The 23,444-nt window shown below is 42.7% G+C and overlaps 1 protein-coding gene across 6 annotated transcripts in view; it reads left to right on the top strand.

The window, feature by feature from the left end:
- The window catches only part of nckap1 (NCK associated protein 1), a 166,646-nt gene that overhangs the window by 26,246 nt on the left and 116,956 nt on the right, over positions 1–23,444 (top strand). For 3 of the 6 annotated variants that reach the window (XM_033023810.1, XM_033023811.1, XM_033023813.1), the window contains exons 2-3: positions 12,464–12,481; positions 13,164–13,274. In XM_033023810.1, the coding sequence (XP_032879701.1) occupies positions 12,464–12,481; positions 13,164–13,274 (129 nt within the window). The remainder of the gene's footprint in view (positions 1–12,463; positions 12,482–13,163; positions 13,275–23,444) is intronic. The other 3 variants (XM_033023812.1, XM_033023814.1, XM_033023815.1) reach the window with 1 other exon arrangement.

Raw genomic sequence — 23,444 nt, forward strand, 5'->3', positions numbered from 1 at the left:
TAAAATTCAGAACTTAGACCATCAGGACCTGCAGCCTTTCCATTTTTTAAAGATTTAATTGACTCTTCGATGTCTTTTATCGTAATTTCAGCACCAAATGATTCTCTCTGTATTTCTGATCATGAAGTCTTCTGTGGACAGTGGCCATTGACAAATCCACACCTGACTCCTGAAGAGTGTTTCTGATCTGTCGGACAGGTGTTTGGGGATTTTTCAGAGAGAATTCTTCTGTCATCAGCTGTGGAGGTCTTCCTTGGCCTGCCAGTCCCATTGCGATTAGTAAGCTCACCAGTGCTCTCTTTCTTCTTAATGATGTTCCAAACAGTTGATTTTGGTAAACCTAAGGTTTGGCTGATTTCTCTAACAGTTTTATTCTTGTTTCTCAGTCTCATGATGTCTTCTTTGACTTTCATTGGCACAGCTTTGGTCCTCATGTTGATAAACAGCAATAAAAGTTTCCAAAGGTGATGGAAAGACTGGATGAAAGACGAGGTGCTGAGAGCTCTCTTATACCTGCATTAATGAGGCATTTAAACACACCTGAGCAATTACAAACACCTGTGAAGCCATGTGTCCCAAACATTATGATGCCCTGAAATGGGGGGGGGGGACTTTGTATAAACACAGCTGTAATTTCTACATGGTGAAACCAAAATGTATAAAAAATACCCTTTAATAAAATCTGACAATGTGCACTTTAACCACATGTGACTTTTTTCTATTACAAATCTTAAATTGTGGAGTACAGTGGCAAATAAATATATATATATTTTTTTAAATATTTACCAATAAAAATTTTGGAGATAGGTCCATAGATTATAAGGCGTAGTTATTCATCCAATCCTGAGCTCAGGTTTCAGTCCAGTTTATGTGTTGAAGTCTTTAAGAAATCAATAAATGGAGACAATATTCTAGCAAATAGTTCTGATTTGTCAGTTAAGACAAGTCTAATTTTTTCCAAGTGTAAGGTCTCAGACATTTCTGTAATCCACATTTTAATTGTGGGGGTTGTTGGGTTTTTCCAAAATCTTAGTATTAATTTTTTCCCAGTTATTATACTGTAATCAAGAAAATTTCTTTGATTTGTTGTAAGTTTTATACTTTGTTCTGATATTCCCAATATTATTAATTTTGGATTGGGATCCAATTGAATATTAACAACTTCAGAGATAATTTAAAAAATATCCATCCAGAATGTTTTCCAATTTTTAAGCAATTTACCAAGGTATGAGTTAAGTTGGCTTCCAGGTATTGACATTTATCACAGACTAGACCAAGTGCAGACCCGTTGGGTCTGTTCCCCCAACGTGCGGTTGTGAGGGGGGCGGCATGCAGCGTCACACACACTAACTACCCCCCCCCCGCACTCACGCTAATTACCCCCCTTGATATTATATTAATATTATTAATTTGCTCCTTTTACCCCATAACCTCCCTATCTACTGATGCATAGCCCCAACTGGCAGACACATCTAGAGGGGGGGGGGGGGGGGGGGGCGGGGGTAGAGAGTGAGGGCAGAGACACAGAGAGAGAGACAGAAACACAGAGAGAGGGGCAAGAGGGAGAGGGGGGTGGAGAGGAGAAGAGGAAGGGTGGGTGAGGGGGGAAAGGTGGGGGAGGAGGAGAGGAGATAGAGAGGGTGAGAGTGAGAGAGAGAGAGAGGGGGTGCTGAGAGGGGGTGAGAGGGAGGGAGGGTGGAGGGAAGAGGGTAGGGGGTGTGGAGGGGAGGGGGTTTAGAGGGGGGAGGGGAGGAGGAGGAGAGAGGGGGAGAGGCGGTGAGCAGGGAGGTGGAGGGAAGAGGGTAGGGGGTGTGGAGGGGAGGGAGGGTGGGGGAGGGGAGAGAGAGAGAGAGGGAGGGGGGAGGAGAGAGGTGGAGGGAGGGGGGTTGGAGGGAAGAGGGTAGGGGGTGTGGAGGGGAGGGGAGGGGGAGGGGAGGGAGAGGGGAGAGGGGGGACGGGGGGGGAGGGGGGGAAGAGAGGGTAGTGCTGAGAGGGGGGTGAGGTGAGGGGAGGGGGAGAGGTGAGGAGCGGGGAGGGAGGGTGGAGGGAAGGGGGTAGGGGTGTGTGGAGGGGAGGGGGGTTTAGGGGAGGGACACTGGGGAGGGGATGAAGGGCAGGAGCGGGAGAAAAAGAGGGGAGAGAGGGGGAGAGTGGAGAGGAGGGGGGAAGGAGAGGGGGGGAGAGGAGAGGGAGGGAGAGGGGGGATAGGAGAGGAGAGGGGGGATAGGAGAGGAGAGGGGGGGATAGGAGAGGAGAGAAGGAGGGAGAGGAGAGGGGGGGGAGGAGAGGGGGGGAGGGGGGATGGGGCGAGAGAGAGAAAGGGAGAGAGACGGGGGGGAGAGAAAGAGAGAGGGATAGGGAGGGAGAGGGGGGAGTGAGAAAGAGGGTGCATTTTACTTCAACCCAAACCCCCCAAACAACCATTTACAGGCAGTGCTTTTTTATTTCAAACTAACCATATTTTCATTTTCAAACCACATTAAGGGTATTTACTCACAGGTGTGAAGAAATTTGTTCAGTGTCATTCAGAGCTCAGAGTGCCCTCCATGTTGCAGACTGATTGAGGCACACCACTTCCTGGTTTTATAGTCCCTCCCCCTCCCTCCAGCAGGGGCAGCAGAGAGAATGGGGAATTTTGTAAAGACATTAATATCTCTGACATTTTTCATCGACGGGAAAAATCCTCGGCACACAAGCGGCGGAGGGGGGCTCTGAGCAAGGTGGCCAAAAATGACGGCCGTAGGTGGCGGCGTTCTCTCGGAAATCGCAGCACAGACGGCCAAAAGCGGTCAAGAACAGAGATTTAGTAATATAGATAGGTGAGATATTTGGAAAAATTCTGTTTCATTTTGTTTTGGAGTAATATAATGTATGTAATACTTTAAAATATATTAAAGAGTGTCTGGCATTTAACGAACAATAATGTATATGTTGTAAGCTTTCATCCCATATATCCTTCGTTATGGATTGAGCCAATTCACTTTCCCATGCTTGTCTATGCAAATTAATAAATGATGGGTCTTTCTCCCAAACATTATGGAGCGCACTTTAGTAACAAGGAACTGCAGGTGCTGGTTTACTAAAGAAAAACACAATGCTGAAGTAACTGAGTGAGTCAGGCAGCTTCTCTGGAGACGTGGTAGGTGATACTTTGGTTCGAGAATCTTCTTCAGACTGATTGCAGGGGGAGAGCGGGAAGGAATGCTGGAAGAAAGAAGGAGCCGGCTGGCAACCGATGACTTTGGGCGACGGGGTTCCCTGATATGCACATTGTTGGACAAAGGCTCGACATTAAAGGCCCAACTGGGATATATAGTTAAAAAATGTAAAGCGAGTTATTGGACTTTTGGTGGAAGAGATGGGGCAAGGGAGAGAGAAACCGGTGCAAGGTCAGCCAGGGTTCAGAGGAGGGGTGAGTATTGGGGAAGGGAGTAAGGGAAGGGGGAAGTAAAGTGTTTGTAGCAGTCGGCTAAAATTGGAGAATTCAATGTTTATACCGTTGGGCTGTAAGCTACCCAAGTGGAATGTGAGATGCTGTTCTTCCAGTTTGCATGTGGCCTCACTCTGGCAATGGAAGAGGGCCAGAACAGAAAGGTCAGTATAGGAATGGGAGTTAACATGGTTAGTAATTGGGAGATCTCGTAGGCCGTGGCAGACGGAGCATAAGTGTTCAGGGAAACATTTGGTCCTGCCGATGTTCAGAAGGTCACATTGGGAACGCTGGATGTGGTGGATGAGGTTAGAGGAGGTGCACGTGAGCCTCTCTCACCTGGAAGGACTGCTGACGTCCTTGGGTGGAGGCGAGGGTGGAGGTAAAGGGACTGCGTTGCATCTCCTGCGGTTGCAGGGGGAAAGTTCCTGAAGAGTGGGTGGTTTGGGTGGGAAGAGATGAGTGAACCAATGAGTTGCAGTGGTTTCTGCAAATGGCAGAAAGGGGTGAAGATGTGACTGGTGGTGGGATCATGTTGGAAGTGATGGAAATGTCGAAGGATGATGTGTTGCATATGGAGGCTGCTGAGGTGAAAGGCAAAGACCATGGGAACTCTATCCTTGTTCCTTCTGGAGGGAGGGGGTGTAAGAGTAGCACTATGTATACAGGAGATACAAGTGAAGGATCCATATCAGGGCTCGAAATTAACGGTTGCCCGGGTGCCACTGATCACTCAAAGTGCCGCTGGGCAACCTAAACAACGAGTCATTTTGCCCGGCTTGGCAACTTGGTTTATACCGAAGATAGACACAAAATACTGGAGTAACTCCGCGGGTCCGGCAGCATCTCTGGAGAAAATGAACGTGACGTTTTGTGTCGGCGACGGTTGTGGGAAAGATGCTAAGTGTGGCGTGACGGAGGGTCGGAGCGAATGACGGGCCCCGCACAGCAGCAGCGGCGGTTCCATCTCCTCCCGCACCCCGCCCGGCCTGTTAGCGGCCGCTGCTGCCACTCCGCCAATGGCGCTTTCAAAACAGACCTTTGGAGGAGGGAGGTGTCGGTCAGAGGCGGAAGTAGAGTGGGGGGGGGGGAGGGCTGAGGATCGAGAGCGGTGATCTCGGCAGCACCGGCGCTGCAATCTCTGCCGAACCGCCACTGGACCATCCCCGTCCCCACCCGAGTGCCCCCCCATGCCCGGGGGTGGCCAGAGACATCGGGAGTCAGATGGGCGTGGTGCCCTCAGGCCCACAACCAGCGCAGAGAATCAGCGCTAAACCCAGCTCACTCTGCCTGTCCCGCCAGGTTAACCAACAGCCCTGTCTGGATTGAGACAGGGCTGTAGGCGAGACGGGCAGAGTTGAGCTGAAATTACCGTTCACAGGGCCTCCGAAGCCTCGCGTGTGTGTGCGAGTGTGCACATGCAAGATATTCTGTCCGCGGTCCCCTCCATATTTTGGTTGCGATTTCCGTGCCTGACAGGTGTTGTCTGAGGAACACTGGCTTTCCTTCCCACCTCCTCAGCCCCTTCCTCTCTCTCTCGTACGCCCCCTCCACTACCCTTATCCTGAGACCCCTCCTCTCCTTCCCGCACTGATCCCCATTTTTCGCCTCTATTCAGTCCTCACTGACATCCCCTGTGCTCCCCACTCCACCCCCCCCCCCCCCCACTCCCCCCCCAATCTATTCATCCTACACTGATCTCCCTAGCCACCTCGCATTGATTCTCCTGCCACTCCCCATCAATCCTACACTGGTCCCCCAATTCATCCTGTACTGACCCCCCTTCCCATCCATCCTGCACTGCTCGCCCCTTCATCCTGCACTGCTCCCTTCATCCATCCTGCACAGATCCCCCCCATTCAACTCCACTGACATCCCCCGCGCTCTCCCCTCACAATTTTACCTACTCCAACCAACACGCACTAATTCCCCTGCCTCAATCCATCCAATCTGCACCGATTGCCTTCTCAAGTCCCCACCACCACCATCTATCCATCCTGCAGCCATGAGCGAATGGCGGTGCGGGCTCGACGGACCTGGTGGTCTACTCTCGCACCTACTTTCTATGTTTCTATGTTTTCTATGCACTGATTCATACACCCCCCCCCCCCCTCCCGACCCTATTGTGCTGGAAATGTCTTCAGAGCTAACATAACTGTTTGATAACGGAATGCAATCAAATATGTTTTAATTCCCAATGTTATTATAAAGATGGATTAATTAAATTGTGAACACGTGAAACATTAAAACCGCAGTGTTCGATTGTCACTGACACGTTATTACAGAATTCATTTTAATGGCAAATCAATGCTCTTAATATGGAGTATCAGTACTGTAGTTATTTAATGAGCAACATTCACAACTATACATTGGATTTATCCAGGTTTTACTTCTACATTCATTCATATACATCACAAATTTGGTCAGGAGATATTTCAGTTGAAATTTTAACATTAATTCTGAACTGGGAATGATGGAAAAAGCCTTTATCAACAATTTTTTTTAAAATGGTGCTTACAAACTGGGTATCTTCATTGCCACATACATCTAATCTGAATGTCCGGTAATGTGGCGTCTTGACACCTTTAAATATATTACCAAAAGAACATTTGCTGCATTTATGTACTTTGGCCATCTCTTGCTAGTTAGTGTAATGTTTAACCTGTCAGATGGGTATAGTCAGTTTTAACAGCTATTATCATAAAATGCTTTTAGAAAATTCCTTGCAACCTGTATATTTTGTTGTGGTTAAATTATGTGGGAAGCGAGAGTGTTTCTGTACCAATAGCAATAATAACCATGTCATGATAATTTTTGGTCCTTCACAGAAAACATGCTTGCATCAATCTGTAGTGTGCATGGTTAAGCATATATGTTATCAAGGTCCAGGATTTATTGACACAGGCTGATCATACGCTGAATAATCCAACCACATTTTTGTTTGGAAGTGGAAAGAAATAATAAAAATTGCAATGTGTAAAAAGAGTTGAGATACTGTATTATCATTTTGCTGCATGTCATTGTGGTATATATCATGTCTTGATTGGTGAATTTGTTAGTTTGTGACTTTATTTGAAGCAGAAATAATATGTGAATGCTTCATTGAGCATAATTTCGACTGGTAACTACGCACTTCGCCCGAGCACGCGTCATGCAAGCCATCTTAAATGACAGCCTAAAATGTCATTTGGCAACCTAAAAAGCTGCCAAGGTTGCCTGGCTGGCAACAGGGGAAAAAAGTTAAACGAGAGCCCTGCCTATGACAGCGTGGAAAACCAAGTTTATTTGAGGGAGAAAATAGCTTGGATGTCTTGGAATGAAAAGCCTCGTCTTGGGAGTAGATACTGTGGAGACAGGAATGGGGTGTAGAGGATAGCGACTTTCCAAGAGGCATGGTGTGACTATGCTGAGTTACATGTTTAACATTTGGTATTTCAAAACCCCATGGAGATATAATGATTGCAGATGTTGGATGAAAGTCTTAATTTGTGCCAGGATCAAAATAGGAAAGCCTTAATTTAAAACTGTAATTTGGTATATCAAATCTCAGGATTTCTTTTGATTTGTCTAGTTGTGTGGCATGATGTTTGATTTGCTCACATGTTTTTGGCTTTCAAGAAGTTTTGGATTTCTAAATGAGTGGTTCCAAGCCTTTAACACATGATTTCATTAGGATTAAATGAGATAGATGTTGAAATTCTCTTTGAATCTGTTCTTGTATTGAACTGCATGATATTGATTACCTTGAATCAATGTGACAGTGTAAAGTCAACCATTTTAAAAGTGTCTTTATGACCTAATAACTGAGAAAAAGTATTTTGAATGAAGTGGTAAGTTCTTAAATTCATAATAAATGAGGTAGCACTTTTGTGCTTTGGGTAGGAGGGTAGCAAATCCTTCTGCTGCTTATTGAATTTTGGGCTTGTGATTCTCAAAAGTATAATTGTTTAGCTCTATTTTACTGATTATCGATGTTTTCAAACTTAAACACTTGTTTTTATAGACCAGTGTTCTCCAATGATATCTGATGCAGACTGAATCAGACTAATTTCTGGATGTTGCTTTTGTTTATTTGTCATCAGGCAACTGTTATCAATGTGTGAATAATATGAATAACTTGATCATTTTGCGCTCAATTTGCTGTCATTTAAATGGGAAATTGAGATGAAAAAATTCACACTGTCAACAAAGTTAGAAGTTTGATGAAGCTTTTTAACAAACAAAATTACTGAAAACAGCCAATTTCACCTTGCTTTCACACATCTGTTCATTCTAATTTATTATTTAAAATGCTATAGAATGGACGTAACCGGACATGATTTGAATACATTTGTCTTGTATTATGATTAATGTATAGTAAACAGAATAAACTCCACACCTGTGAGGAATAGGCATACATACTTTGGATTATAAAACCCGATAACTCTGAGATCACTGGAAATAACATGAAGGTTGCTGTGACCTACAGTAGTCAACCCTTGGCTATAACATTTCTGATGTAAGTTTTATTGACTAGATTTGGATTTTTCACATCGTTTACAGCAACTGGTATCTAGTGGCCATCACTGAAGCAGCAAACCGTAGCATTGTCAATGTAACTACCCATTCTCCCAATCCCAACAGAGCCTGCCCTTCCGGCACATGGTCCTGACTCCAGTATTCCTGTCCTTGACCATGTCCCCAGTCCCACACTTAAGTTGCACACAAACGATTAATATTTCACTACATGGCAGCACATGAAATCAAAATCAATTAATCTCATAGCAAACAATTCATTGGACACCACAAAATAGGGCTCTGGAGGAACATGAGAAGTTTGTAACACTCCCAAAATACATGGTTGACCTCCATGGATCTTGGATAGTGAGTCAGCAAATAATGAGTACTTGATGTAGGTACGTTGGCTTTTCATTGTCCAAGCAGTGAGTCAACTACTAGATAGTATATAGACACAAAATGCTGTAGTAACTCAGCGAGAGAAGGGCCTCGACCCGAAACGTCACCCATTCATTCCTTCTCTCCAGCAAAATGTCCAGCATTTTGTGTCTACCTTTGATTTAAACCAGCATCTGCAGTTCCTTCCTACACTAGATCGTATATATCCTCTGACAATTGTGTTACATTGGCAGTTTCTTGCAAAATGTACTTGCCACTGCATAGGTATAAAATATAGTGTGATGACACTTGTTATTAGAATAAATTACTGGTTTGACTGGTCATTTGATTATCTTTTGCTTTCTGAACCTGTACATAGTCTTCTAACATGCCTTCTTGCAAAAATGAAGTCTGGAATTAGCTAATTGCATTTAGATTTTAAGATTAGGTGCGGCACTGTTGTGCAGTGGTAGAGTTTCTGCCTGACAGTGCCAGAGGCCCAGGTTCGACGATCCTGACTCCAGATGCTGTCTATATGGAGTTTGCACGTTCTCCATGTGACCAAGTGGGTTTTCTCCGGGTGCTTTGGTTTCCTCCCAAATCCCCAAAACCTGCTGGTTTGTAGGTTTATTAGCTTCTGTAAATTGTCTCCAAGGTGCAGGATAGAACTAGTGTATGGGTCATCGTTGGTCGGATTGGACTCGGTGGGCTGATGGGGCATATTTCCATGCTGTCTCTCTAAACTAAACATAACAAAGTTTAAGCTAACATATTTAGAGTTGGGTTAATTTGCATTGTATGATATCCTTTACTTTATTTGAATCATTAATCTGTCCCTTTGCAAACGTCTATGTTATTCAGGCATTATGGGGGCTCATTTTCTTTTGCCTTTATCTATGGTCCTTCATGTCAATTAAGTAAATGCTTTGCTTCCTGCGTGGCATTCGTGATTTGTGCACCACCAAATTGGATAGTCAAGTCAAGTCAAGTTTATTCGTCACATACACATACGAGATGTGCAGTGAAATGAAAAGTGGCAATGCTCATGGACTTTGTGCAAAATAGTAGAGCCTTTTAAATTTTTATTTCTGCTAAAGTGTCATTTGTCCCTCAAGATATCAATTTTTCATTTTGTGAACTGGCCTACAAGAAGTGCAGTTATCGTGATGCTGTTGCCTTTGTCTATGATAGCATTAAGGCTGCTGTGTGCTTGATTCTTGCCTTTAAATGAAGTGTACTTGAATTTCCATACCTGGCACTTGAATGCTGTTTTCCCCATTTAAACTACTTTTGGTCCAATATTAACCCATTTGATTGTTTAGCATTTTTTTGCACTTTGGCCAACAAGAATCTAAGTACAAAGACAAATGTATACTATATTAAGACACAAAGGACTGCAGATACCAGTTTTCTGGAAAAATCACAAAGTGCAGGAGTACCTCAGTGGGTCAATATGGATAGGTGATGTTTCGGACTGAGAGGCTTCTTCAGGCTCTTCTGCCTGAAGAAGGGTCCCGACCAGAAATGTCACCTATCCACGTCCTCCAGACATGTTGCCTGATATTAAAGTTTCATTCACCTTGCATTTGAAGTAATGAGATGATTGTTAGAGCAAACAGTTGAATCTACTTTATGAATATGTTTAATGTAGCACAGGAAGAGGTCATGTGTCCCAGCCAGCCCGTGGCTAATGTTCCACTGTTTTCTTCCATCCTTTGTTTCCTCTTTGACTATCCATTTAATTCTACAATGCTTGAGGCCTCTTCCTATTTCCAAGCTTTGTGCCATCCGTAGGTTTTAAAGTTTTTTTTCGTTCAATCCCAAGCTGTATATCCAAAAAAATACTCAATGCATACTTCCCTTTTGTGGAAGCAGCCAATTTCCATCATTTTTAGTATATTGCAAGGGCAATTTAAATGCTTGTTCTACTTATGGGGTAACTTCGTCATTGAGTTCGTCAAATGCTGTTTATGATATCCTGAGAATCACCACCACCTGCAGTCTGCAGATTCTGTAGTATACTTTCCTTGGAGCTGCATTTTCCCCTGATTTTAGCTTTTTTTAAATGTTTGCATTGAGTGGAACGAAAAGCTTAATGAAATAAGCTAAGCAGATATGAGTGGCAGGTTGGTTGTGACTGGGAAAATTACCTTAAAGAGTAAGCAGCAATGGCTATGGTTTCCACAAATATATATTTATTTTTAAGGCATCAAAATGCAGCAGGAAAAAATATTGATTGTAAAAGAAATTAAAAGATTCTTAAATCTAAGGAAAAGTGGCCAAAAACACAGTAAGCATGAAGATTGGCAACATCTTAAAATTCAGCAAAGAATGAAGGAATACTAAAATATGTAGATAAACTAGAAAATCATAAAAGCTCGCTCAGGAAGGGCAAATGTTGGTCTTTGCAGGCAAATGGGGTGATTTATGGTGGGTAAAGAAATGGCAAAGGAATTAATCCTTTATCTCTCTGAATGTTGACACAAATGATTACATAAAGACGCACCCATTAATGATAGAGAGTAAAGGTCCAGTGTAAATGAGGCAGGAAGAGAAATTAATACAGAGATGAGATAGCATTAAGAATTTTGAGTCCTGAAGTCTTTCCTTTATACCTTCCTTCCTCCTTAAGGCAGTTTTTTTTTTTTAAATCACACTGATCAAGCTTTTAGTAACCAAACTTAGTAATCAGCTTTTGTGATTAAAAAAAATAAATCTTATTGTGCTGTGATTTAGGATATTTTGTCATGTTAAAAGGAATACTAGAAATGCAAATGGAGTGTTTCAGGTAATATTGGTTAGCCTAGAGCCGGTTAGAAATGTTTGACCTGGTTGACCATAGTTGTTTTCCGATGTTGGAGACATAACCAAGGGCAAAAGAGAATTGCTTAATTCAGTCACAGCTCTTTTGTGACTTTCCTATTTGAGCTGCTTTATTGGTACTGTGGCTGGGGCGAAACCTGTTGGGAAGAGAACTGGAAAGCATAGGCATAAATTTGAATGGGGTGAAAACTAATGCAGGTGTATCAGTTTTGAAGTACTTTAACATATCTGGCTGCATGCCATTCACACTAGTAAAATGCCAGTATTATCACAATATGTATTAATGTATCATTTAAGATTAGAAAGGGTTATCAATTTAAAGTAGGCAACCATATTTTTGATTCATACTCTCCAAATTCACTGTAACATTTGAATCTTTAGTTTTTTCCCCCCGCATTTAATTGAACATATATAAATAAAGCTAGCAATGCCTTTGTGTTTGTCAGAAAGCCCCTTAAGAGAAAACATTACCCATCCTGCCCAACCATAGCTACAGTTCATGATTTACATTCCCTTGTCACAATGGCGTGCAGTTTCTGATGTAACTATGGAACTGCCATTTTTGTTTCTTTGTGGATGCAGGGTACTGAAAACAGACACAGATGAAAGCAATTTTACTCTTGTTGCAATTTTTACTTGTACACAATCCTTTAACAGTGCTCTTTTAAGTGTCCCTTTTAAATCTATGCACAAAAACCGAAAAATTATAGTTAAATAACTTCAATAACATTTAAAAGCTTGGAAACAAACAACAAATCATTATTTTTTAAACTTAATTTTATGATGTGCACATGCTAAAATTGTTGTGGTAAAATTGCTTTGAAAACTTAGCTTTGGGGTAGGGCCTATGTTCATTGTTTTAATGTAAATCTAACTAGATTTTGTTTAACCAAGTTGCAAATTATTTTAACATTTTTCTTTACATTTCTTTGTCTAAATTGTGTTCAATTGCATGCGTACTGTCTTTGCCTCTAAACAAGTTTTGTTGAATTTCTCAGCTGTCCTGCATGAAGTAGTTTTGCATGTCGTCTGAATTTGTCGGTTAAACAATGCCAGTAATATTATTAATGTATGGCATTAGTATAAATTTGAATATATTTACCGGTAGTTAAAATGGAAGCATGAGTACTTTGGTGAGGTTTTCCTTAATTTTACATTGTTGGAAGTGAATCTGATCTTTAGCCTATACTTTGTCTCGAATTAATGCATTTTTCCTTTCATATATTTGTAATCGGGCATTTAAAGTATTGTTCCCTATTCTGTGTAGATGCATGCCAGATGTTGGAAACTTGTATTTTACATGTGTTCTCTTTTTCTGTTACAATGCTTCCACAGCAAGGACAAGTTTGGAAGGTTTGCAAAGCTTTTCACCTTCCCTCTGCTATCAGCCCAATCTCATCAACCATGTCTTTTCTCTTCACAATATGTAGGTCTATGGATGAGCTTTTTTAAATCAGTGACTTGAAAGGTTAATAAAATTCTGGTTTTCTACCCTATACTGGCTCAAAAGCTAAATCATTCATTTAGTCCGAATATAGGCTCAAAAAAGAAACAATCCATTTCAGTTATTTGCAGATCTTGATTATTTTCATTCTTAGAAAATAAAATTTCCTTGATTATAGAGCAAATACAGAATCTTGTAGTGTTCATGTTTTCTCCATTAACGGGTTGGGCTTGATTGAACAATAATAAGATTCACAAAATCAAGAATGTTATTTACAAAGTTTGAAATCTGCAATCCAATAGTTCTAAAAACTTTTTTGTTCTATCGTTAGATTTAAAATCTGCTCCCATTCTTTTGGGAGTGAACCATTTCACTCAATGCTATGCAACTGCTTTCTGTAATATCCTCCAGCACATTTCTTGTTCTCTACCTCACATTGCATATTCCAATTGTGGTGATTCCTTGCACTTGGCTCATTCTTTCACCTCTTCACTAAAGTGTATTGAAATTCCTTAATTTCACTGAATAGTTTGACTGTAACTATTAATAGAAGTTACTGTATGGTCCTAATATAATTTCTGTTTGTTGCAGGCTTGTGGGGATCCAAAGGCAAAGCCATCATATTTAATTGACAAAAACCTGGAATCTGCAGTCAAATACATTGTCAAAAAGTTTCCGGTTGTTGATACTCGCAACAACAGTGTAAGTATAAAATCTCAAGAACTTCTTTATAATTGACATCTATTGAAATCAAAAATGAATTAACATATCTGATAAAAATATAAAAATTCAGAAGTAAGCATTTACTTGAGATTGCAGGGAATTTGATGAGCTTGTGCTGCCTTGCTTATTGTACAATAGCCTGGCTTTTGGTGGCATACTGTTCATAAAGTGACTTAATTGAATCAAGATTGTGGATGTGATAAGGCGGAGACTGCGAGGCTGTTCTACATGGCTAGAGAATCTCGGGCAACAGTGCATACGAGACAAACCTCTTCAATCTGACGAGGAGAAATTTATTGATATGTAATCTTTGGAATTCTGCGCTCATTGACTGGTTGCTCCGTTATTGAGAAAATTCAAGGATGATAAATCTTAGGACTAATTTTTTTTTTTAATGTTTGAAATAGAAATAAAAATTGGGAGAGAAATTTCAATGCAATATAGGATGAAAAATGTAAATAATTGAGTTTAATATATACATCACACTGAACGTGCATTTTCCCTTTAACATATTGTAATCAGGCATTTAAAGTATTGTTTCCTACTCTGTTGAGGTATGTCAGATGTTAGAAACTTGTATTTTACATGTGTCCTCTTTTATGCTTCCACAGCAAGGATAACATTTTGAGCTTAATGATAGCATGTTATTGTCTCTCGCACTGAACTTCAATTTTCTGTTCTCATATTTGTATTGAATTATATTTAGTTCAGCTATGAGCTCTGTATTAAGATGAGGAATCAATTTGTGTTAGAATATCACCTCTTAGGCGGGTGAATTGAATGGTTGCACAATACTTTCTTCTGTCTTCTTGCATTCTCATGTCATGCTTAATACACATATGCACCAAATATGCGCCATTTCCGGATTCTCCAATCCGGAAGTGGCGGCGCTGCCCTGGCAGCAGCGGCTCGCCTGCAGTCCGTTTGTTTTTACTTTTTTGTGTTGTTTTTTTTCGTTTTGTCTAGTTAAGTTTTTGGTTTTTAGGTTGTGTTTATGTGGGGGGGGGGGGGTTGAAACGGGGCTTGCTGTCTCTCCCTTCGGGGGAATGCGACCTTTTTTGTCGTATATCCCCCTTCTCTGCCTCCGTCTGCGCTGAGGCCTAATGGCGGAGCTGGCGACCTCGAGACTCCGGAGGCAGAGCCAGTCAGGACTTGCCCTGGGCTCGCTCCCGTGAGGGCGGTCCGGCTCGGGGCTGGAACGGCGCTCCCGTGAGGGGCTGTGACGCTCCCGTGAGGGCGGCCTGGCACGGGGCTGAGACTCTCTCGTGAGGGGCTGTGGCGCTCCCGTCGGGGAGGCTCAGCCCGAGGGTGGAATGGCGCTCCCGTCGGAGCGGCCCAGCTCGAGGGTGGTATGGCGCTCCCATCGGAGCGGCCCAGCTCGAGGGTGGAATGGTGCTCCCGTCGGAGCGGCCCAGCTTGAGGGTGGTATGGCGCTCCCGTCGGAGCGGCCCAGCTCGAGGGAGGAACGGCACTCACGTGAGGGCGATCCGGCTAGGGGCTGGAACGGTGCTCCGGTGGCTGGGACGGCGTTCTGGCGGCGGTGACCTGAGTCCGGGGTTCAGCCGCGGGCCAGCGGCTGCGTCCGCTGGACTGGAGGGCGGCAGCTTCGACCACCCCGGGCCGCGGTGTTTGAGCCGGCCCGTTTGCGGGGTTCGTTGAGCCGCGGGACTGGTTGTACCATCGCGCGGTGGGGTATCGCCTCAGCGCAGAGGGAGAAGAGGAGGGAAGAGACTGCAGCCCTAAGATTTTTGCCTCCACCACACTGAGGAGGTGTTTGGAGGACTCACTGTGGTGGATGTTAATTTGTGTTTGTTGTTGTTTATTATTGTATTATTGTATGTATGACTGCAGGCACGAAATTTCGTTCAGACCGTAAGGTCTGAATGACAATAAAGGTAATTCTAAATACTTATAGATCAAGTATTATGAAATCGTTGTAACGTTTGGTAATTGTAATAATAATGGATGTAAATGTAATACCATGAAATTGACAGCACCACTTTGGATGTGCACATGAAGCAGTTCAAGTTGCTGCCATTAGTTTATCTGTTTCATCTCATAGTATATGTTCTTAACCTTATCCAGACTAGTTAACTTTATGAGTTAATGATCTTAGATATTTTTATGAACTATTCTTGCTGTACAATCCCGAGAGCATGTTATGTATCATTGCATGAACTATAACTCTTATTAATAGCATAGTATACCTGACTCCATATCAATTACTGACCCTAAAACACAAATTTTGTGTGCATAGAGTATAATTTCAAAATGTGCAGGAAAGAACTGCAGATGCTGGTTTAAATCGAAGATAGACACGAGCACAGAGGAGATCATTTTTTTACTTAGCAGGCACTAAAATGTTATGTTTGTCCTCTTTTTTTTTTAATGTGTCCAGCTGTTCAACCAGCTTGATAACTTCACAGTAACTGAACTTCAGAGAACCCTCAGCAGTGATACATGACAGCAACTAACAAAAGGAAGCCTAGGTTAGCTTATTTTAAAATGGTGGCGAGCATTATTGCTATGCTGTGGTTAAGAAATTACACTTTTGATATTTGAGAATTCCAATCAAATGCTGAGTAGGCTTTCCATCCATTACCTTTTGCTAGTGAGCTGAGAAAATGAATATCAAATTAATACTTGGGTCTCAGTGATCTGGACTGCATTTGAGCTTGCTGCATCTCTTGTCAATTTGTCTGTCACCTGCATTAAAAACATTTCACTGTACCTTGGTACACGAGACAATAAGAAACTAAACTAAATGAGACTGACACGAACTGGCAAAAGTTGGGAAATATTGACATGCCGAAGAAAAGGAAGACAAGCCCAAATTTCTCATTTTACTCTTCCATCAGGCTCCAGTCACCAGCAATGTGATGCGAGGTATTGCTAAGTGCTTTCATACAGCAGCTATTTGGGAATAACCTGTTCACTGATGCAATGTCACAGTACTGCTCCGGAAGCCTCGTTCCAGGCTTTCATCCAAAACTGAATGAAAGATCCGATTTCCAGAGAGGAGGTGAAAGCGACTGTCCTTGATAAAAAACACAGCAAATGATTGAGCAGCAACAAAGAGCTGTAGTAAAATTTGAAGTTGATGCATATTTAACAACATTCTCTCCAGTGGCTGGAATTACATTTCGTAAGGTGTTTAGGGTGCAAACATTTCAGTCTTGGGTCTTGCCTACAGGAGTTATTTGGGACAGTATCCCAGGTATAAATGCCATTTGATTCATCATTGTACACCATTCTCGGGATAGGAAAAGGGAATTTTTAAGAATCATTACTGTTCTATTTTGCTTGCCGTTCTTGATAACTGATCTGTGACTCTATGCAGCAGGACTTTACCTAATGCTCATAAGGAGCAAGTAACATGCTGAGCAAATGCCAGGCAATAATTAAGCAATTTCGCCCCCTGCCCTGCAGACTTGTCCCCACTTGTATTCAAAGGCATTAGCGTCACCAAATTATAAAATGGGTGTCATCATTGTCCAGAAATTTTAATGGAACAATACTATTGCTGTAGGAGTAATTCACTACCTATCCTCACAAACCATCTACTGATTAAAGGCACGTTAAGATGCTGAAGGCATACATAAATTATTTGAATGAATGCTGTTCAAGCATCATCACTGATTGATTGATTGATTGAACTACATAAAAGTTAACATTAACATCCACCGCAGCGCCACCCTCATTCTTCACTGTGATGAAAGACAATAAAATCTTATCTTCTTTCCTCATTCTCCCGCGGACGGGGTAGTCGAACCACTCGCAGCCGGCGATCGAAGCTCCCATGATAGGGGCGGTAGAAGCTCCTGCGGCTTGGAGCTCCCGAAGTAGATCGTTATTTGTCAGCTATAAAAACCTGGATGCAACATAACTTCCTCAAACTCAACAGCGATAAAACAGAATTCCTCCTCATAGTCTCCAAATCCACACTCAGCAAAATCAATAACCCCACTCTCACCATCGACGACACCACTGTCTCCCCATCTCCCCAGGCCCGCAACCTTGGCGTGATCTTTGATTCCACCCACTTCCTTGAGCCTCACATCCGCCATGTCATTAAAACCTCCTTCTTTCACCTCCGTAACATCGCCAAAATCAGACCCTCTCTCACACCTCCCGCTGCTGAAAGACTCATCCATGCCTTCATCTCCTCCCGACTGGACTACTGCAACTCACTTCTCCTTGGCATCAGCTCCACCTACATCAACCGACTCCAACTGGTCCAGAACGCAGCCGCCCGACTCATCACCCACACCAAATCCTGGCATCTCATCACTCCAGTCCTCAAACAACTTCACTGGCTTCCCATCTCCCACCGGATCACCTACAAAATCCTGGTCCTCACCTACAAAGCCCTCCACCATCTGGCCCCCCCATATCTCACTGACCTCCTCTCCCCCTACCAACCCTCATGGTCCCTCAGATCCACATCAGCCGGTCTCCTCTCCATCCACAAATCCAACCTCCGCAGTTTTGGGGACAGAGCCTTCTCCAGGGCAGCTCCCAGGCTCTGGAACTCCCTCCCCCAACTGATCCGCAATTCCGTGTCCCTCGCCATCTTCCAGTCCCGCCTCAAGACCCATCTCTTCACCTCTGCCTATCCTTAGCCCCGCGTCCCCCTCCCTTTTCATCTGTGCTTGAATTGCCTCATATTGTGTTTTGAATTGAATTCTGTCTTTAATTTGTGTACTAGTCATGTCTCTACTATTTATTTCATTCCGTTTACATGTTTTTCCTCTACTTGCTAAATTTTTGTAAGGTGTCCTTGAGACTCTTGAAAGGCGCCCATAAATAAAATGTATTATTATTATCCCTAACTAAGGGACCGCGAGCTCCATGATGTTAAGTCCGCAGGCTCCCGCGGTTGGAGCTCCCAAAATCGTCCACCTGCAAGAGACCGCCAGCTCCACGATATTAGACCTCAGCCCAGACGGAGATACGATACGGAAAAAGTTGTACATCCGTCGAGGAAAGAGATTTTAAAAAGTTTTCCCCTCTCCACATAATACAAAACTAAAGATACACTAAAACATACATTTAACAACAGACTAAAAACAACAAAAGAATAAAAGGACGAGACAGACTGTTGGCGAGGCTGCCACCCAGTGTGCTGTAGGAAGCTGCCAAGGCTATTTTGGGAGCATCTCCAAAACATGTGACCTACTTTTCTCAGGTGAATGGGAATATTACCACGACTGAGCATTTCCCCCTGGTTATATGATCTAAAATTTACTGTTGTAGTAAATCAAGTTCAGCAATCATTTTGAACTGAAACACTACATTTGTGAAATTGTGTAATTCACATGCCATGCCTTGCATTTTTCACAACTGAGGCATGTACCCAATATCATCAGTTGTGCAATGTTAGTTTCAAATTGCATCAAAGCAGTCTTAAAATGTAATGACCTCGACAACTATTGTGATATGGTTTCAGGCAGACTAGTAACATGTTGTTGCTATCTTGCTTTACTGCACCCAAATGGACACTGATAACATTAGGAGACTTGACAGTAGCAGCTCCAAAATTGATCGAGAATGCTCATACACGTTGCATAGTCTTCAGTCTATGGTCTAATCAGTAAGTGCTTTTTGTAGAATGTAACTCAGGAAAAAAATGTTTAGGTTGATCATCATGCCGGCAGCATGTGCTTGCGGTTAAATGGGACATCTGACTGTAGGACAGGAGCTGCTTTGGTGGTTGTCCTTTATCGAGGCCTTCTGTTTCAAGTGCTGTACAGCAAATTGGTAGAATCTGCATTGCAGTAATACTAGTAAAGAACCCACATTATACAGTACATTTTAGCCATTACAATATTTTTAACTCAATTTGTCACTAGTGCCAACCCCAGATGAAAAGAACAAATTATTTGGGGAGGAAATGCATCAGTGGGTACCAAAAACTGTGGAATTCCGTTTTGCCTTTCCAGGGACTGGAATACAAGAGTAAGTTATATAATGGCTGTGCAATGCTTGACCTGATTACACCACATCTAGAATACAGTGAACAGTTTTGGTTACTTGCCCTAGAGAAGGGTACATTGACCTTGATTTACTGGAAGATGTCGATGAGAAATTGAGAGAGAAGAAATTAGGCTTGTTATTCCTGGGATTTTGGTGATGGAGTTTGAGTGAATATTAAGATATTAACTGAAATGAATACGGTAATAATAGAAATGGGATGTAAAGTGGGGATTAAAGGGCAGGGGGTAGGTATAATTTAAAAAATAGTCCGATTTTTGGTGGGGAAGTTGGGAAACAAACACAGGGTGATTAACAATTTGCCTGGTTCATTTATTAATTTTAAATCTAGGTTTGAATTTTTGATTATCTTGGATGTTGGGAGAAATGGGGATAACGTTGCATATACAGTCGTCCAGGGGACATTGTTGTATTTTTGTACAAATTTGGGGCCTCACAACCACATCACAAGCTTTAAGACAGTTCACTTGCAAACTTCTAAAAATCTTTTTTGCTCAAGGCAGTACTTAATTTTATTGTAAATCTTTACCATTATCCCTTTAATTTTGTACAGAAAAAACAATGGAATCCATTTTTTCTAAGGAATAAGGAATTGCAAAGGTTAAGTGCATGTGAATGAAATACTGAAGCAATGGTACAGGATAGAAAATGCAATTAGAATAATGGAGAATAATATTAATCACATGCAAGAAGTAAGGTGAATGTTGCGACTGTTAAGTATTTTAATAACATAACAAGCAAAAATGCAAAATAACTGCTCAATTTCTGGATACGTTCTCAATTACAAGTTGAATTTCTCTGGGAATTAGGGAGTGCATCATTTTGGACGGGGTTTTTGCTGATAAACGGAGGAAGTTTTAATGTTTAGAAAGTTTAGAGATACAGTGGGGGAAACCGGCCCTTCAGCCCAAGTCCATGCTGACCATTCACACTAGGTCTATGTTATCCCACTTTCTCATCCACTCCCAACATACTAAAAGCAATTTATAGAGACTAATTAACCTACAAGCCTGCATGTCTTTGGGGGTGTAGGAAGAGCACCTAGCGAAAACCCATGTGGTCACAGGGAGAACATGCAAACTCCACACAGACACACCTGAGGTCAAAATAAAACCTGGGTCCCTGGCACTGCAAGGCAGTGGCTCTGCTAGCTGTGCCAATGTGCCATTCTGCTGTTGATAAAGTGTAAGGAAGCTATGTCCCTGTTTGAATCCATTTCATGCTGTACTATTTAATAAAGTGGCAATGGAGTTGGCCATGTTGGGGACTCTACCCTGAAGGTATTGATAGAAACTCTGCTGTCAACACCAATCTTTTAGAATGGGGAAATAGGATCGACCAAAGAAAAACGTCTCTTTCCACCTCCAGGAATTGCCATTCTACCCTTGCTTCAGTTGTACCTTGGTGCTTCTCCCTCCATTACTGCTGATCCCTCATCTACTATCTACGTCTTTCCAAAATACCTAAATTTTAACAAAAATGTAAAGTTATCCTGTGTGTGTAATGAGTGACTTCAGGTTCTAGTTTTCTAAATTTCCACAAATGCAGAGAGAATCTAAAACGTGAGAATGCCACTGAATTTGTAATTGATAATACAGTACGCCACTGCTGTGATTTAAATTTTGAATAGTATGGGTTGTGATACGATGGGTTGGCGATGCCATGTGCTTCTCGGGAAATTATTTAATTTTTGCATGAAAATAACTATCCAAAATTACATTGTGCAGATTCCATGCTATTTGGTAACCTATAAATTGGATGGAAAACAGATTGTGATCTGCAACATGTCCTCTGTATATTATCTGTTCAAATGTATTGGGCAGTTTTAATCACAGCTATACAATCTGAGGCGAAAGGCAAAATATGTACTGTTCCAACAAAAATGCTGAAATACAGGGAACATGAAACTGTATTAAGGATAACGTACAGTCAAAATTAAATACTGGAAGCAAAATTGCATAATACACCTGGACTATTTCCGACACTTCCCTACCATTCCTTGACCTCATTATCTCCATCGCAGGTGATAGACTTCTGACCGACATCCACTAAAAACCCACTGACTCCCATGGCTATCTGGACTACACTTCTTCCCCCCCTGCTTCCTGTAAGGACTCCATCCCCTACTCCCAATTCCTCCGTCTACGCCGCATCTGCTCCCAGGATGAGGCGTTCCACACCAGGGCATCTGAAATGTCCTCATTCTTCAGGGAACGGGGGTTCCCATCCTCCACCATAGATGAGGCTCGCACCAGGGTCTCTTCCATACCCCGCAACACTGCTCTCTCTCCCCATCTCCGCACTCGCAACAAGGGCAGAGTCCCCCTAGTCCTCACCTTTCACCCCACCAGTCGTCACATACAACAAGTAATCCTCCGTCAATTTCGCCACCTCCAACGTGACCCCACCACTCGCCACATCTTCCCATCTCCCCCCATGTCTGCCTTCCGCAAAGACCGCTCTCTCTGCAACTCCCTTGTCAATTCTTCCCTTCCCTCCCGTTCCACCCCCTCCCCGGGCACTTTCCGTTGCAACCGCAAGAAATGCAACACCTGTCCCTTTACCTCCCCCCTCGACTCCATTCAAGGACCCAAGCAGTCGTTCCAGGTGCGACAGAGGTTCACCTGTATCTCCTCCAACCTCATCCGCTGCTCTAGATGTCAGCTGATCTACATTGGTGTGACTAAGCGGAGGTTGGGCGATCGTTTCGCCGAACACCTCCGCTCGGTCCGCAAGAACCTACCTGACCTCCCGGTGGCTCAGCACCTCAACTCCCCATCCCATTCCCCGTCCGACCTCTCTGTCCTGGGTCTCCTCCATGGTCAGAGTGAGCAACACCGGGAATTGGAGGAACAGCACCTCATATTCCGCTTGGGGAGTCTGCATCCTGCGGGCATGAACATTGAATTCTCCCAATTTTGTTAGCCCTTGCTGTCTCCTCCCCTTCCTCAGCCCTCGGGCTGTCTCCTCCCATCCCTCAGCCCTCGGGCTCCTCCTTTTTCCTTCCTTCTCCCCGCCACCCCCTATCAGTCTGAAGAAGGTTTCGGCCCGAAACGTTGCCTATTTCCTTCACTCCATAGATGCTGCTGCACCCGCTGAGTTTCTCCAGCATTTTTGTGTACCTTCCACAATTTATAAGCAGTTTTGATTTCCATTGATATTTTGTACACTGTGCCACCATTATCCATTAACATACTATTTGTGGGTTATGAGGTCTGCCCAAGGCTTCACTTCAAACATGTTCCGGAGGTACCAATAGAGCAAGAATGTCTATCTGTACTTGAGATTTGTTCAGTGTGGGCCTGGTGTGTGGCTGAAGTTGAGATCTGGTGTTGGGCCAGATACATTTGGAATATTTTGACAAGCCGAAACAAAGTTGAAACTTATTTACATACATTATGTACATATTATATGGAGGGCCCATGACCATGTCCTTTATAATATCTGCAACTTTTGTTATCCACAGGAAGTCCTTGACTCTATCACTCTTGGCGATAAATTCTGATGTTAGGAACTTGTACATGGTTAATAAATCGCAAACAGCAGACATAGCTACTATTTTTTATTTGGATTCTCTCCCTCTTTCTACTTATAAAATAGGAGCAATAGATTTTAAATAAAGTGGAATTCAAATATCTTTAATTGGTAATTTATTTATAAAGTAAGAAATGACCCAGGCTCTTCACAGTTGACACTTTGGGCAAGCGATGTTAGGAAAGGTTAGGAGCTGATTTAGCAAATGGACAGGTGTAACATGGTTAATGTTCAAATGAGAGTCCCAAAAATAACAATGCTGCCAATAGTGAATGTGATGCTCGGAGGACAAGAAATGGAGGCCAAAAAGGAAGTTTGAAATTGATTAATATTTGGAAATGATGTGTAAGAGAAATTTGAGATTGAAGATTTTAAATTCAATGTATTGTTTGACTAGAAGATGATTTGGATTAAGGGCACAATGTTGGTTTTTATAAATTGGAAATTGTCAAAATTTAGACCTCCATGGCTGATGGTCAGAAAATGGCAAAAGTAGATCTTCCTTGCAGCACGGAGAGTTTGAATTAAGGGTGGAAACGGTTAACTAGATCAAAGTAAATGACCAAAGTATTAGACAAAACATGGATTGAAATTTGGTTCCAGAACAGGGCTTGGAGATCA

The sequence above is a fragment of the Amblyraja radiata genome, chromosome 7 (genome assembly GCF_010909765.2).
Source record: "Amblyraja radiata isolate CabotCenter1 chromosome 7, sAmbRad1.1.pri, whole genome shotgun sequence".
Taxonomy (NCBI): Eukaryota; Metazoa; Chordata; class Chondrichthyes; order Rajiformes; family Rajidae; genus Amblyraja; species Amblyraja radiata.